Source organism: Hyla sarda, chromosome 6 (assembly GCF_029499605.1).
Source record: "Hyla sarda isolate aHylSar1 chromosome 6, aHylSar1.hap1, whole genome shotgun sequence".
Taxonomy (NCBI): Eukaryota; Metazoa; Chordata; class Amphibia; order Anura; family Hylidae; genus Hyla; species Hyla sarda.
In genome coordinates, this window is record NC_079194.1 from 7,679,719 (window position 1) to 7,694,992 (window position 15,274).

The following is a 15,274-nucleotide window of genomic DNA, read 5'->3' on the forward strand; positions in this document are numbered from 1 at the left end:
TACCCCCAGGAAAGGCAGGGGGAGAGAGGCCGTCGCTGCCCGCTTCTCTCCCCCTGCCTTTCCTGGGGTCTAGAGCCCTGCTGCCGCCGCTTCTCTCCCGCTGGCTATCTGCGCCGCTGCCCGTTCTCTCCCCCTCACTATCGGTGCCAGGGGGAGAGAAGCTGCGCCGACAATGGGGCGGCGCCGCAGACAGGGGGAGAGAAGGGGCAGTGGCACCCATTGCCGGCGCCGCTGCCCTGTTGCCTCCCCCATCCCCGGTTGTATAATTACCTGTTGCTGGGGTCGGGTCCGCGCTGCTTCAGGCCTCCGGTGTGCGTTCCCTGCGTCGTTGCTATGCACTGCACTGCGCGGTGCAATGACGAGTGACGTCATTGTTTCTCGCAACGATGCAGGGAATGCAAACCGGAGGCCTGAATCAGCGCGTACCCGACCCCGGCAACAGGTAATTATACAAATATATATATACATACACACTAGAATCTCCCAATAGTGGACACTCAGGGGGAATAAAAGTGTCCACTATCTGTACTCACTCCAGGATGTAATTACCTATAAAACATGATAAAAGCAATAATACAGTATTTTTAATTGCCCCTTATCCTCCCCTTGTATCAGTTCATCCCCCCTTATACACTGTGCCTTGTGCCAAATCATCCCCCCCCCCCCCTCTTACCCCTTGTGCCATATAAGTTCCTCTTGATCCCATCTGTGCCAGAGGGGGTCATGAAATGTCCCAGGGGGTGAAGAATTTGCACAAAAGGATAATAAAGGGAGAATGAAATAGCAAGGGGGGGGGGAATCAAGGGGAAATTATGTGGCTATTGGGAGGTGTCCCCGCTATTGGGAGGTGTCCCCGCTATTGGGAGGTGTCCCCGCTATTGGGAGGTGTCCACTGAGGGAGATTCTGCTGTACATAAATTTATATTGTAGGGACTGATTTGGTGATGAAAATCTCTGTACGTTGCTATGGAATATGTTGGTCCTATATAAAGGAATTATTAATCTTCTAATAGACTTTGTTGTCCTCATACACAGAGAAATAGTTCCTTCCCGGATGAGAACAACCTCGCCAGACTTCAAGAAGAACTTATAGCCGTGAAGATCAGAGAAGCAGAAGCCATAACAGGATTAAAGGAGCAGAAGCAGCAGATAAAGGACCTGGAGGAGCACTGGCAGGTAGGACATCACCTCATTATACAGGGGATGACGTAGAGCGCTAAGAGATATGTGAGGTTCTTAGCATTTCACCATATAGTGTGTACCATCCCACCGCGTTAAAGGGGTAGTCCAGTGGTGAAAAACGTATCCCCTATCCTAAGGATAGGGGATAAGTTTGAGATTGCGGGGGGTCCGACCGCTGGGGCCCCCTGCGATCTCTGTACGGGGGCCTGGCTCTCTGGCCAGATAGCGGGTGTCGACCTAAGGATAGGGGATAAGTTTGAGATCGCGGGGGTCCGACCGCTGGGGCCCTCTGCGATCTCTGTACAGGGCCCAGGCTCTCCAGCCAGATAGCGGGTGTCGACCTCCGCACGAAGCGGCAGCCGACACGCCCCCTCAATACATCTCTATGGCAGAGCCGGAGATTGCCGAAGGCAGCGCTTCGGCTCTGCCATAGAGTTGTATTGAGGGGGCGTGTCGGCCGCTGCTTCGTGCGGAGGTCGACTCGCCCCCTTCCCGCAGCCTGTCGGGGCTCCGTACAGGAGATCGCAGGGGGCCCCAGCGGTCGGACCCCCCGCGATCTCAAACTTATCCCCTATCCTTAGGATAGGGGATAAGTTGTTCACCACTGGGTCACCACTGGACTACTCCTTTTAAAGTCCCATTCACACAGCGGAATCTGGCGAATTAATTCTGTTGCAGCAGAGTCCCATTGTTAATACTGGGGCTCTGCTGCACATTGCAGACAGGAAAAATGTACCACGTAATTTCCAATACCGTCCTCCGCAGATAGAATTGAAATACTTTATTCTTTCTGTCAAATCCGCTCGGGAATGCAATGTAGTCTATGGACACAGTGTATTCCCGATCAATCGTAATATCGGCTTTTATTGCCTGCGGAACGTCCGCCCAGGTGCACATTCTGTGGTGTGAATGGGGTCTCTTTTGTGACAGACCATGCACTATAGCAGTGTTTCCCAACCAGAGTGCCTCCAGCTGTTACAAAACTACAACTCCCAGCATGCCCGGACAGCCAACGGCTGTCCGGGCATGCTGGGAGTTGTAGTTTTGTAACAGCTGGAGGCACCCCAGGTTGGGAAACAATAGACTATAGATGTGCCTCTCTAATGTATGGTCTGTCCCAAGTGAGGTTACCTTACCGTGGTGGAATAGTCAGGGCAGGAACGCATGGGAATGGAGTTCCTGCACTTATTCCACAGCAGGAACACCGTTCCCACCTGCAAGACCCTTGAGTGCAAATCAATAAAGTGAGTTCCCACCCCCCAGGACTTTTCTTGGCGATAATTTACGGTATTTGGCCCAATGCTATACTAAGAACCTCTGTTTTTATTTTTTCTTTATATTATTATTATTATTATTATTTTTATTTATTTTTTATTATTTTTGTGACCCGACAAAAATGAGTGCACGCACCGTCTTTTGCACCGTCAAAAATAACGGATGTTAGTCACAACGGGACATGACTGATGCTAAAGGCTGGTCAAAAATTCCCAGTGACGTGAATGGGATTTTTTTTTTACGCCCGTTTTTTTGTACGGTGTCCGTTTTAGGACGTCGTCAGCCGTAACTCCGTCCCGCATCAGGGAGTTTCGGAGGAGGGAGTTGTGGCTGGCGATTGACAGAGGATAAGTCCGAGGGAGGAGGCGGGACGCTGTTTCGTCTGATGGCAGACAGAGTTACGGCTGACTGTCCTTAAATGAACGTTATATTTATGGACTTTCTGACGGAGGTTTTTACGGGAGCAGAACGGTAGTGTGAAAGGGGCCTGAGAGTATCCCTTCATTATTAACCTCTTCTAAACTTTATTATTATTCAGAATATGTGCAGCGTAGGACATGGCCCGCTCCTTAGACCAGTGTTTCCCAACCAGGGTGCCTCCAGCTGTTGCAAAATTACAACTCCCAACATGCACAGACAGCATATTCTGGGACACCTTTTGACTTTGTTTGTTTTTTATTTGTATGTTTTGTGTACCTGTCTTAAATTTGTGTGTCCCAGAGCAGTGTTTTAAAACCAAGGTGCCTCCAGCTGTTACAAAACTACAACTCCCAGCCTGCCCGGACACCCTTTGGTTGTCTGGGGATGATGGGAGTTGTAGTTTTGCAACAGCTGAAGACACAATTTTTGGAAAACTCTGCCCTAAATAGTGACTGACCTGAGCCACCACGGGGTCTGGCATCTACTCCCGCGCACTAGAAGATTTCTCAATCTTACGTCTCATTCCCTGGGGACTATTTACTTTATTACTTTAACTTTTGTAGTTTCCTAACAAGGGTACAATCAGCTGTTGCAAAACTACAACTCCCAGCATACTGGGAGTTGTAGTTTTGCAATAGCTGGAGGCACCTTGGTTTTAAAACACTGCTTTGTGACACATTTTAATAAAAAATACGGTTTGGTTATTACCTGTGTCCCTCCGAAGAGAAGTCGTCCTCTTACAGAATATTTGCTTGCACTTTTGTGAACCACCACTAGATGTCAGCGCAACCTTTAGCAAGATGGAAACTATTCTCTTACAGCAGTGTTTCCCAACCAGCGTGCCTCCAGCTGTTGTAAAACGACAACTCTCAGCGTGCCCAGACAGCCTCCAGGGCAGGGATCCCTACGCTGGGGATGACTTTAGTCCTTAACGCTTTATCTCTAAGGGTCTATTCACACCTACATTATCCAGCACATATTTTATGCAAATCCTACACATGAAATATGCAGTAGAATAAGACTGTGATTCCAGTTCCCATAAAAAAATAGAAATCTTTAATCAACACTAACACTATTGTGAATATATATTTAATAAAGAATTTTGTTTGAGTCTTAAAGAAATTCTTTCACTAAATTTACAAATTAACATTTTATATTTGTGTGTTTATTCAAATATATATATTAATTATTGTGTGTGTCTATATATAGAATTTTTTTATTGTGTGAGTATATAATATTTTTTATATATATATATATTATTAATTATTGTGTTTGTGTGTGTATATAGATAGATATATATGTATGTATATAGATGACAATAAATTATCATAAATTTTATTTGCCCCTTTTGAGCTTTCTAACTCTGACTCTCTACATTGCAGAGACATTTGGCGCGCACCGCTGGTCGGTGGAAAGATCCGCCTAAAAAGAATACGGTGAATGAGCTGCAGGACGAACTGATGAGCGTGCGCCTCAGAGAAGCGGAGCGGCAGGCCGACCTGCGAGAGATAAAGCAGCGGATGATGGAGCTGGACACTCAGGTTCGTGTCGGGCTGAGATTCTGTGTCTGTATGTAGGAAAGTGCTTCCCAACCACGGGGGTTACAACTACAACTCCCAGCAGGGATAATACACAGTGATGTCACAGTACAGATATAATACACAGTGATATCACAGTACAGGGATAATATACACAGTGATGTCACAGTACAGGGAAAATATACACAGTGATGTCACAGTACAGGGATAATATACACAGTGATGTCACAGTACAGGGATAATATACACAGTGATGTCACAGTACAGGGATAATACACACAGTGACGTCACAGTACGGGGATAATACACAGTGATGTCACAGTACAGGGATAATATACACAGTGATGTCACAGTACAGGGATAATACACAGTGATGTCACAGTACAGGGATAATACACAGTGATGTCACAGTACAGGGATAATACACACAGTGATGTCACAGTACAGGGATAATACACACAGTGATGTCACAGTACAGGGATAATATACACAGTGATGTCACAGTACAGGGATAATATACACAGTGATGTCACAGTACAGGGATAATATACACAGTGATGTCACAGTACAGGGATAATATACACAGTGATGTCACAGTACAGGGATATTACACACAGTGATGTCACAGTACAGGGATAATACACACAGTGACGTCACAGTACAGGGATAATACACACAGTGACGTCACAGTACAGGGATAATACACACAGTGACGTCACAGTACAGGGATAATACACAGTGATGTCACAGTACAGGGATAATATACACAGTGATGTCACAGTACGGGGATAATACACAGTGATGTCACAGTATGGGGATAATACACAGTGATGTCACAGTACGGGGATAATACACACAGTGATGTCACAGTACGGGGATAATACACACAGTGATGTCACAGTACAGGGATAATACACAGTGATGTCACAGTACGGGGATAATACACAGTGATGTCACAGTACAGAGATAATACACAGTAATGTCACAGTACGGGGATAATACACACAGTGATGTCACAGTACGGGGATAATACACACAGTGATGTCACAGTACGGGGATAATATACACAGTGATGTCACAGTACAGGGATAATACACACAGTGATGTCACAGTACAGGGATAATACACACAGTGATGTCACAGTACAGGCATAATATACACAGTGATGTCACAGTACAGGGAAAATATACACAGTGACGTCACAGTACAGGGATAATACACACAGTGAGGTCACAGTACAGGGATAATACACACAGTGATGTCACAGTACGGGGATAATACACACAGTGATGTCACAGTACGGGGATAATACACACAGTGATGTCACAGTACGGGGATAATACACACAGTGATGTCACAGTACGGGGATAATACACAAAGTGATGTCACAGTACGGGGATAATACCCACAGTGATGTCACAGTACAGGGATAATACACACAGTGACGTCACAGTACGGGGATAATACACACAGTGATGTCACAGTACGGGGATAATACCCACAGTGATGTCACAGTACGGGGATAATACACACAGTGATGTCACAGTACGGGGATAATACACACAGTGACGTCACAGTACGGGGATAATACACTGGAGTTGCTGTAGTAGTAGAGACCGGTCGGCTGTACACAATTGTCGCCATTCATGACCTCATCCTTCCCTTTATACCTGATTTATAACTTGTGTCGTCAGATGATTCTCTGTTTTGTAACAAGTTGCTGCTTTTCTTCACCAAGTTGCGCAAAATTCTTCTGCATTGAGTAACAAGAAACAGTTACGGCAGTGGTCTCCAAACCGTGGACCTTGAGCTGTTGCAAAACTACTACTCCCAGCATGCCCGGACAGCCAGCGGCTGTCCGGGCATGCTGGGAGTTGTAGTTTTGTAACAGCTGGAGGTCCACAGTTTGGAGACCACTGCATTCTGTTATTTAATGTATGTGAAGACTCAGCCTCTAGATGTCGCCGTCTCCTCGCTTACGTGTAAGATACATTATATACAGAAATGTTTAACCCCTTGTTACGGTTTACTCTTGAGAAATCGGAAAATTGTTAATGTAAGGAAAAATATATATTGTTATTTTTATTAATTATAATTATTTAATTTTGTTACTTTATTATTAATATTGTTATTTTTTATTAATATTTATTATCAATATACATATACATATATATATATATATATATATATATATATATATATATATATATATAAATTTAATTTTTTTTATGTATCGATTATTGCTGACAGATTTGTCTTCCTGACTTGATATTATGGATTTGTTACTAGTTTGTGATCGAGGAGATAAAAGTATTTGGAGAAGGTGTTAATACCACAAGTGCTGCAGGGCGCCGTTATCTCGCCGCGGTCTGCGTACACGTGAGCCTTTTGACACCCGCCTCTCTCTCTCTTTCATCCTTCTTATCTCATTTTGTCTCGTTACAGAACCAGATAAACAGTAACCATCTCCGAAGAGCCGAGAAGGAGGTGAACAGTCTCCAATCCAAGGTGCAATATCTGACCACCGAAAACAAGAGCCTGCAGAGTCAGCTGACCGCGGCCAAACGGCGGCAGGCAGAGATTGAGTGCAAGGTAAACGCCATCTCCAAATCTCTGCACCCTCAGTGTTCAATGTTGAGAGTCCCTGTACTGAACCCCGCCCTGCAGTTCTGAGGAAGAATAAATTAGGGCTACGAGGTCGAAACCTGTAGATCTTATCTAGGAGGAACAAAACACGAATACAATGCGCTATTCTTGGTTATTTTAGTGTAATCCCTTATTTGGTAAAGTCATGATACCAAGAACAGAAGTGTGTGTTTTTCTTTTTTTCATTTTAAAGAAGTATTACGAGCTTTCTGGCTCCTCCCTCCTGACAAAGTTGTGTAGTCCTCTGTGTTGTGTTGTCCTAGCAGCTCCGGTCTCCTCTCCTGACAGTAAGTTGTGTAGGTCTCTCATTTTTAGTGAGGTATTGTCTCAGCAGCTTCTCCTTCTCTTGACAGTAAGTTGTGTAGTCCTCACGTTGTCAGTGTTGTGTTGTCCCAGCAGCTCCCGTCTCCTCCCTCTCTCCTGACAGAAAGTTGTGTAGTTCTCTCATTGCCAGTGAGGTATTGTCTCAGCAGCTCTTCCTTCTCTTTTGACAGTAAGTTGTGTAGTCCTCACATTGTCAATGTGGTGTTGTCTCTAGCTGCCAACTCCTCTTTCTTTCTTAGACAACCCATCATTTTCTGCTGTCTCAGGAGGTGTGGCTGGATCTTGCCTCTGAGCTCTAGCCCCACCCCCTGAGTGATGTCACCATCTACTTGTCAAATACACAGAACAGATTGTAGCCTCTGGAGGGTGACAGCGAATACATCCTACATCATAATCTCCCTGTCATATACCGATATACATATACATATATATATATATATATATATATCTTTATATCTTTATTGGGACATTTAGGGAAAAATAAGGGGTTATTACATCATGCTGCCTTGTTCTGAGGAATGATAAAAGTAGAGGAACAGAAAAGGAATGAATACAGCTGGTGCTGCACCCTTAGTGTGCAATAGTCTTCTTTTTAAAGGGGTACTCCTCCCCTAGACATCTTATCACCCATTCCAAAAGGATAGGGGATAAGATGTCTGATCTCCCTGCGGCACCCGGCATTCGCTTAGAGCGTCCGGTGCAGCGCCGGAGGCTTGTGACTTCACGGCTACGCCCCCTCAATACAAGTCTATGGGAGGGAACCTGATGGCCACCACACCCCATCCCATAGACTTCTATTGAGGGGGCGTGACCATGATGTCAGAAGCCTCTGCCCCGCATCGCCAGTCATCCGGCACGGAGCGAAGTTCGGTGTACCGGATGTCTCGGGTGCCGCAGCCGACATTGCGGGGGGTCCTCAGTGGCAGGATAAGGGGTTAAAGATGTCTAGGAGCGGAGTACCCCTTGAATGAGAGATTCTGCAGCAGCTCTGGGAGGACTATGATGAAGAGGGAAAGCAATGTATTCTGGGAATTGTAGTACTGAGCAACCGCTCATCCAGGAAGTAGTAGGGGAGAGGATTACATACCTAAAAAAATGGATGTTTTGTGGTTTTAGAACTGGGGAAGACGGGTAAACAATGCTAAATGCTTATTTTTTTGATTGTTTTCTTTTTAAATTCATCACCGTACCCCTCTGATGAACCCCATCTGTAAATGCCAACCTGTGGCCCTCCACCTATTACAAAGCTACAACACCCATTGTGCCCCCAACCCTTGTAGATTCCAGATGTAGATAAACTACAGCTCCCAGCATGCCTTTATAGCAGTGCACATTGTGTAGATCAGTGTTTCACAACTACTGTGCTGCCAGCTGTTGCAAAACTACAACTCCCAGCATGCCCGGACATCCAAAGGCTGTCCGGGCATGCTGGAATTTGTAGTTTTCAACAGCTGGAGGCACCCTAGTTGGAAAACACTAGTAAAGAACATTGCGAGCTCAACTCTTTCAATATCTTTTTTTTGTCCTTCTATTAAAGTGGTTATCCAGGAAAAAACTTTTATATAAATTATTTATATATATATATATATATATTAATAAATATATCTCTATCAACTGGCTCCAGAAAGTTAAACAGATTTATAAATTACTTCTATTAAAAAATCTTAATCCTTTCAGTACTTATGAGCTGCTGAAGTTGAGTTGTTCTCTTCTGTCTAAGTGCTCTCTGACACATGTCTTGGGAACTGTCCAGAGTAGAAGCAAATCCCCATAGAAAACCTCTTCTACTCTGTGCAGTTCCCGAGACACGCAGAGATGTCAGCAGAGAGCACTGTTGCCAGACAGAAAAGAACAACTCAACTTCAGCAGCTCATAATTATTGGAAGGATTAAGATTTTTGAATAGAAGTAATTTACAAATCTGTTTAACTTTCTGGAGCCAGTTGATATAATAAAAAATATTTTTTCCTGGAATACCCCCTTTAAGCCCCAGATAAACCCCTTTCAGTAATGAGACTGAAAGCAACACTTTACGAAATGATTCGTTACCAGGCGCAGTTGTGATTGACTGTAATGAGCCGCAGGCACTAGAACGTTCCATCCCAGAAGTCACAGTCATAGTGAATAAAGGGAAGAAGAAATAAATTGTCAGTAAAGATAACAAAACAGCAAGAAACTGTTAACGCCTGCAGGAGGGAGAGGAGATAATCGTATTTATAGCATCTTAAAATCCAGAACAAGCAAGTGCTTAAAGGGGTACTCCACCCCGAGACATCTTATCATCTTTCCTAAGGATAGGGCGTAAGATGTCTGATCGTGGGGGTCCGGCCGCCAATGGTTCCCAATCTTTCTGACATATTTTTGGATCCAATACATATTACAACTCCCATCAGCCCTTGTCAGCATTTAAAGGGGTATTCCATGAAAAATAAAAAAATATATTTTTTTCTTATTAACTGGCTGCAGAAAGTTACAGATTTGAAAATTGCTTTTATTAAAAAAAAAAAAATCTTAATCCGTCCAGTACGTATCAGCTGCTGAATTTGAGTTGTTCTTTTCTGTCTGACCACAGTGCTCTCTGCTGACACCTCTGTCCATGTCAGGAAGTGTCCAGAGCAGGAGAGGTTTGCTATGGGGATTTGCTCCTACTCTGGACAGTTCCTCCTGACATGGACAGAGATGTCAGCAGAGAGCACTGTGGTCAGACAGAAAAGAACAACTCAACTTCAGCAGCTGATACGTACTGGAAGGATTAAGACAGTTTTTTTTTTTTTTTTTTTTTTTTATAGAAGGGATTTACAAATCTGTTTAACTTTCTGGAGCCAGTTGATATGAAAAAAAATAAAAAGCATGCAATAGAATATTTTAACCCCCAACACCCTGCTGTCCCATAGACTTATAATTGAAAAGCGGGACAAAGATCGCTGAAAGCCAAGAAATAAAGTGCGCTGCCACTCATCTGATCGTGGTGGTCTTAGCACCTGCAAGGGCTTCTATTCATTGATCTGTGTACGTTTGCGTAAAAAGTTTGCATTGGAAAAAGTAGCTATTATTTTTATTTATTAATAATAATAATAATAATGAAAATATAATAATAATAAAAATAATATAATACAAATAATAAAGAAAAAAAAAACAACATTTAAAAATAGAAAAACTAACAATATAAATAACATTTAGTTGTTGTAATAATAATAAATATTAGAATTAGTCTTAGTCTGATCCATCAGTCAAAACGCATCGCTCAGTGCCGTGTGAATCTGCGTCGTTTTTACAATAAGGTGAGACTAATGCTGACTGCTGTGCTGGACAATCTGTTTGTATTTTAAAGTGATGAGGATGAGGATGATGAATTATTATTATTATTATTATTATTAGTTGGTTTTAGAAAGAAATGACCTGTGTTTTTCTAGTCCCGGATAATCCCTTTAATTGTGCTGCTGTTTGATATTGATGATATTAACATACCGTATATTTATTATTTTTTTATTACGTTTTTTTTTTTTTATAACCAATAATAATGTCAGTAATAATAACAGTAACAATAATAAAAATAATAATTAATAATAATGATGGACCAGCTTCGTCTTTTCCATGGTTTCTATCTGGATGGGACTATTCTGAGGGGCCTCTTAGTTACCTGTATAGAATATTCTTTGCTGACATATAGTGACCGTAATGGTCTGTACGTTTTTTTGCAGAGCAAAGAGGAAGTGATGGCCGTGAGGCTCCGAGAAGCAGAAAGTATTGCGGCTGTGGCTGAACTCCAGCAGCGAATAGCAGAGCTAAGATTTCAGGTAATTCATTGTCTGCACCTCAGGCCAGAAGGCGAATCGAGCCCCAAAAAGTTTCCCACGCCGAATTGTGAGAGTTACATAATTTGTAAGGCTGAAAAAAGTCCAGAGTCCCTCTGGGTCAGCTATGAACATATAGCAGTGTTTCCCAGCCAGTGTGCCTCCAGCTGTTTCAAAACTACAACTCCCAGCATGCCAGGGCAGCCTTTGCTGTCCGGGCATGCTGGGACTTGTAGTTTTGCAACAGCTGGAGTCATCCTGACAGGGAAACACTGCTTATATTGTTGATCCAGAAGAAGGAAAAAGAAAACATAAGGTAGAAAACACATATTTTTCATTTTATGTAGAATTTTTTTTTTTTTACTGACTCCAAATCTGTCCTAAGAATAAATCCTTGAATCAATGACTATAACCTGTAATATTATCGCTCTCCAGACTCTAGTGACTATAACCTGTAATATTACTACTCTCCAGACTCTAGTGACTATAACCTGTAATATTACTACTCTCCAGACTCTAGTGACCATAACCTGTAATATTATTACTCTCCAGACTCTAGTGACTATAACCTGTAATATTATTACTCTCCAGACTCTAGTGACTATAACCTGTAATATTATTAATCTCCGGACTCTAGTGACTATAACCTGTAATATTACTACTCTCCAGACTCTAGTGACTATAACCTGTAATATTACTACTCTCCAGACTCTAGTGACCATAACCTGTAATATTATTACTCTCCAGACTCTAGTGACTATAACCTGTAATATTATTACTCTCCAGACTCTAGTGACTATAACCTGTAATATTATTAATCTCCGGACTCTAGTGACTATAACCTGTAATATTATTACTATAGATGAGCGAATTTACAGTAAATTCGATTCGTCACGAACTTCTCGGCTCTGCAGTTGATAACTTATCCTGCATAAATTAGTTCAGCTTTCAGGTGCTCCGGTGGGCTGGAAAAGGTGGATACAGTCCTAGGAAAGAGTCTCCTAGGACTGTATCCACCTTTTCCAGCCAACGGGAGCACCTGAAAGTTGAACTCCTTTATGCAGTAAAAGTCATCAACTGCCGAGCCGAGAAGTTCGTGACGAATCGAATTTACTGTAAGTTCGCTCATCTCTAATTATTACTCTCCCGACTCTAGTGACTATAACCTGTAATATTATTACTCTCCAGACTCTAGTGACTATAACCTGTAATATTATTACTCTCCCGACTCTAGTGACTAACCTGTAATATTATTACCGTACTCTCCAGACTCTAGTGACTATAATGTAATAAAATATTTTTTTTCTAATGACTGGAAAAACTTTTGCACACCACAAGTGAGCTTAATTTTCTGTCTGAAGTGGGTTCCGGCTGGTGCTAGGACCACCCGGAAATGCGCCGTCACCATCGACTGCAATGAATTTCAGAGCGGTTTCCCCTAAAAGAATAAACATGTTCGTTCTTTCGTCGGAGTCTGGTGTCTGGAACGTCCACCGCAGAAATTCGGTAGTGTGAACGGTGCTGAGAATCCCATTGAGATCAATAGGAGGCTGATCTGTAAATACGTATTGTGAATGAGCCCTTACACTGAGAAGCCAAATGTGTCAACATAGATGTGTGCATAGATTTTAACACTGGATAAAGGTGTCGCCCATGAAAGGGATTTTTTTTTTATTTTTTTTTATATATAGAAATGTTTTTGTAGACCAGAATTAAAGAAGCACTCCAGCAATTTCTTTGCACGTATAATGTTCACTTACAGCACTATTCTTGCAGACAAGTAGAGAAAGATGGATCCAGCTCCCGGAAAGACGAAATCCAGTAAAACTTAGCGTTTACTAGTGCACGTTAAAAATGGTATGCCACCAATGCGGCAAGTTACATGTCACTCAATAAAAACAGGGAGTGAAACGCTATTGGCTTTGGACTACCGTATTTTTCGCCCTATAGGACGCACCGGCGTATAAGACGCACCCAATTTATAGGGGCAAAATCTACAAAAATAAAGATTTTGAACCCAATAGTGGTCTTCAACCTGCGGACCTCCAGATGTTGCAAAACTACAACTCCCAGCATGCCCGGACAGCCGTTGGCTGTCCGGGCATGCTGGGAGTTGTAGTTTTGCAACATCTGGAGGTCTGCAGATTGAAGACCACTGCATAGGAGGTAATAATCACGTGTCCCCGCCGCTCCGGACCCGTCCGGTCTCTTATGTATAGTGGGCGTGTAGCACTGTATTAAAGGCTTTGGTATATGGACGGGGGGTGAGCAGCTTCTATAAAGGAGCCAGAGAGGCCCAAAAACCAAAGGACACATTAAAAGAAAGAGAATCTTATAACAAAGAACGAATGTACAGAGGGTCCAGCACTTAGTTGCAAGCAGCTTTATTGAAGATACATCACGTCATAAAAACGGCAGTCAGACATGTTTCGAGCGCAAGCGCTCTTCCTCGGGGGTCACCGAGGAAGAGCGCTTGCGCTCGAAACATGTCTGACTGACTGTCGTTTTTATGATGTGATGTATCTTCAATAAAGTTGCTTGCAACGAAGTGCTGGACCCTCTGTACATTCGTTCTTCAGTATTGGATGCCTTGCCGGGCACCGGTCCGAGCACCGTACATCAGGGAGGGTGGGCTCGATCACTCTCCATCACAAAGGCTGGTTTTAGAATTTTTTGTTATTTTACCCGTTCATTTTGACTCTATATGTAAGAATAAGATGTATTTCTCTAGATATTCGCAGGGTAATCCATGGCCATTTGCCTGTAAATCTGTGTACATCATGTGCAGACGCTTCATGTTTCCGCGTTCTCTATCTGCAAACGCTTCAGCTCTTCATCTGGTCAGAGTGAAACTCTTTCATGTGACCACCGTTGTATTCAGAGACATTTACGTACTAGAACTTTAACCACATGACATTTTCGTACATATAGGACCTCACGGTGTGAACGCCGCTGAATTTTGACTATGGTTTTAGAACTTGCTTACTTTGGTTTCACTTACATATGGGCCGTCGGTGCTCAGCATGTTACTTGTATCTGGCAGCGTCTCCCACAGAAAATGTCTTCACGCCGTGGATCACAAAGTCAGTGCTCGGAGCCGCTTCTAGTAATTGTGCGGTCTGTGATATTGTGTATTGTAGAATACTATAGGAATATACAGATACATTCAAACTAACCGTAAATCTTTACTGTTCACAGGTAGATGAAAGGTGAAGTCATTGTTGCAGGTTTTTTTTTTTCCGATTCCTATTTTATACCCTAGGTATCACAGTATGGTAGCAGATATACAGCAGAGAATTTAGCGTAACCAAATATTACAGGGATAAATAAACTATTAAAATATAACCTTTAATTCCTAAGTCTAAAATTAGATAAACAAAAAAAGTTTTCAGTCTGAACAGCACTGTGCAACCCCCCCCCCCCCCCCCCCAGTACGTCTCTGCCCCCTTCCTCCTTTGTTTCCCCTTTTCCAGACTACTGTACTCTGCCCCACATCCTCCAGGCTCCTGTGCCGTTGCCCGTCCCCTTCCTCCAGGCTCCTGTGCCGTTGCCCGTCCCCTTCCTCCAGGCTCCTGTGCCGTCGCCCGTCCCCTTCCTCCAGGCTCCTGTGCCGTCGCCCGTCCCCTTCCTCCAGGCTCCTGTGCCGTCGCCCGTCCCCCTCCTCCAGGCTCCTGTGCCGTCGCCCGTCCCCCTCCTCCAGGCTCCTGTGCCGTCGCCCGTCCCCCTCCTCCAGGCTCCTGTGCCGTCGCCCGTCCCCCTCCTCCAGGCTCCTGTGCCGTCGCCCGTCCCCCTCCTCCAGGCTCCTGTGCCGTCGCCCGTCCCCTCCTCCAGACTCCTGTGCTGTCTTGTCCCCTCCTCCAGGCTCCTGTGCCGTCGCCCGTCCCCTTCCTCCAGGCTCCTGTGCCGTCGCATGTCCCCCTCCTCCAGGCTCCTGTGCTGTCTTCTGTCCCCTCCTCCAGGCTCCTGTGCCGTCGCCCGTCCCCCTCCTCCAGGCTCCTGTGCCGTCGCCCGTCCCCCTCCTCCAGGCTCCTGTGCCGTCGCCCGTCCCCCTTCTCCAGGCTCCTGTGCCGTCGCCCGTCCCCCTCCTCCAGGCTCC

General features: G+C 44.1%; 1 protein-coding gene across 4 annotated transcripts in view; it reads left to right on the forward strand.

Moving 5' to 3' along the window:
* The window catches only part of EVI5 (ecotropic viral integration site 5), a 132,369-nt gene that overhangs the window by 77,560 nt on the left and 39,535 nt on the right, over positions 1-15,274 (forward strand). For all 4 annotated transcript variants that reach the window (XM_056523146.1, XM_056523147.1, XM_056523148.1 and 1 more), the window contains 4 exons: positions 1,036-1,176; positions 4,260-4,418; positions 6,861-7,007; positions 11,086-11,181. In XM_056523146.1, the coding sequence (XP_056379121.1) occupies positions 1,036-1,176; positions 4,260-4,418; positions 6,861-7,007; positions 11,086-11,181 (543 nt within the window). The remainder of the gene's footprint in view (positions 1-1,035; positions 1,177-4,259; positions 4,419-6,860; positions 7,008-11,085; positions 11,182-15,274) is intronic.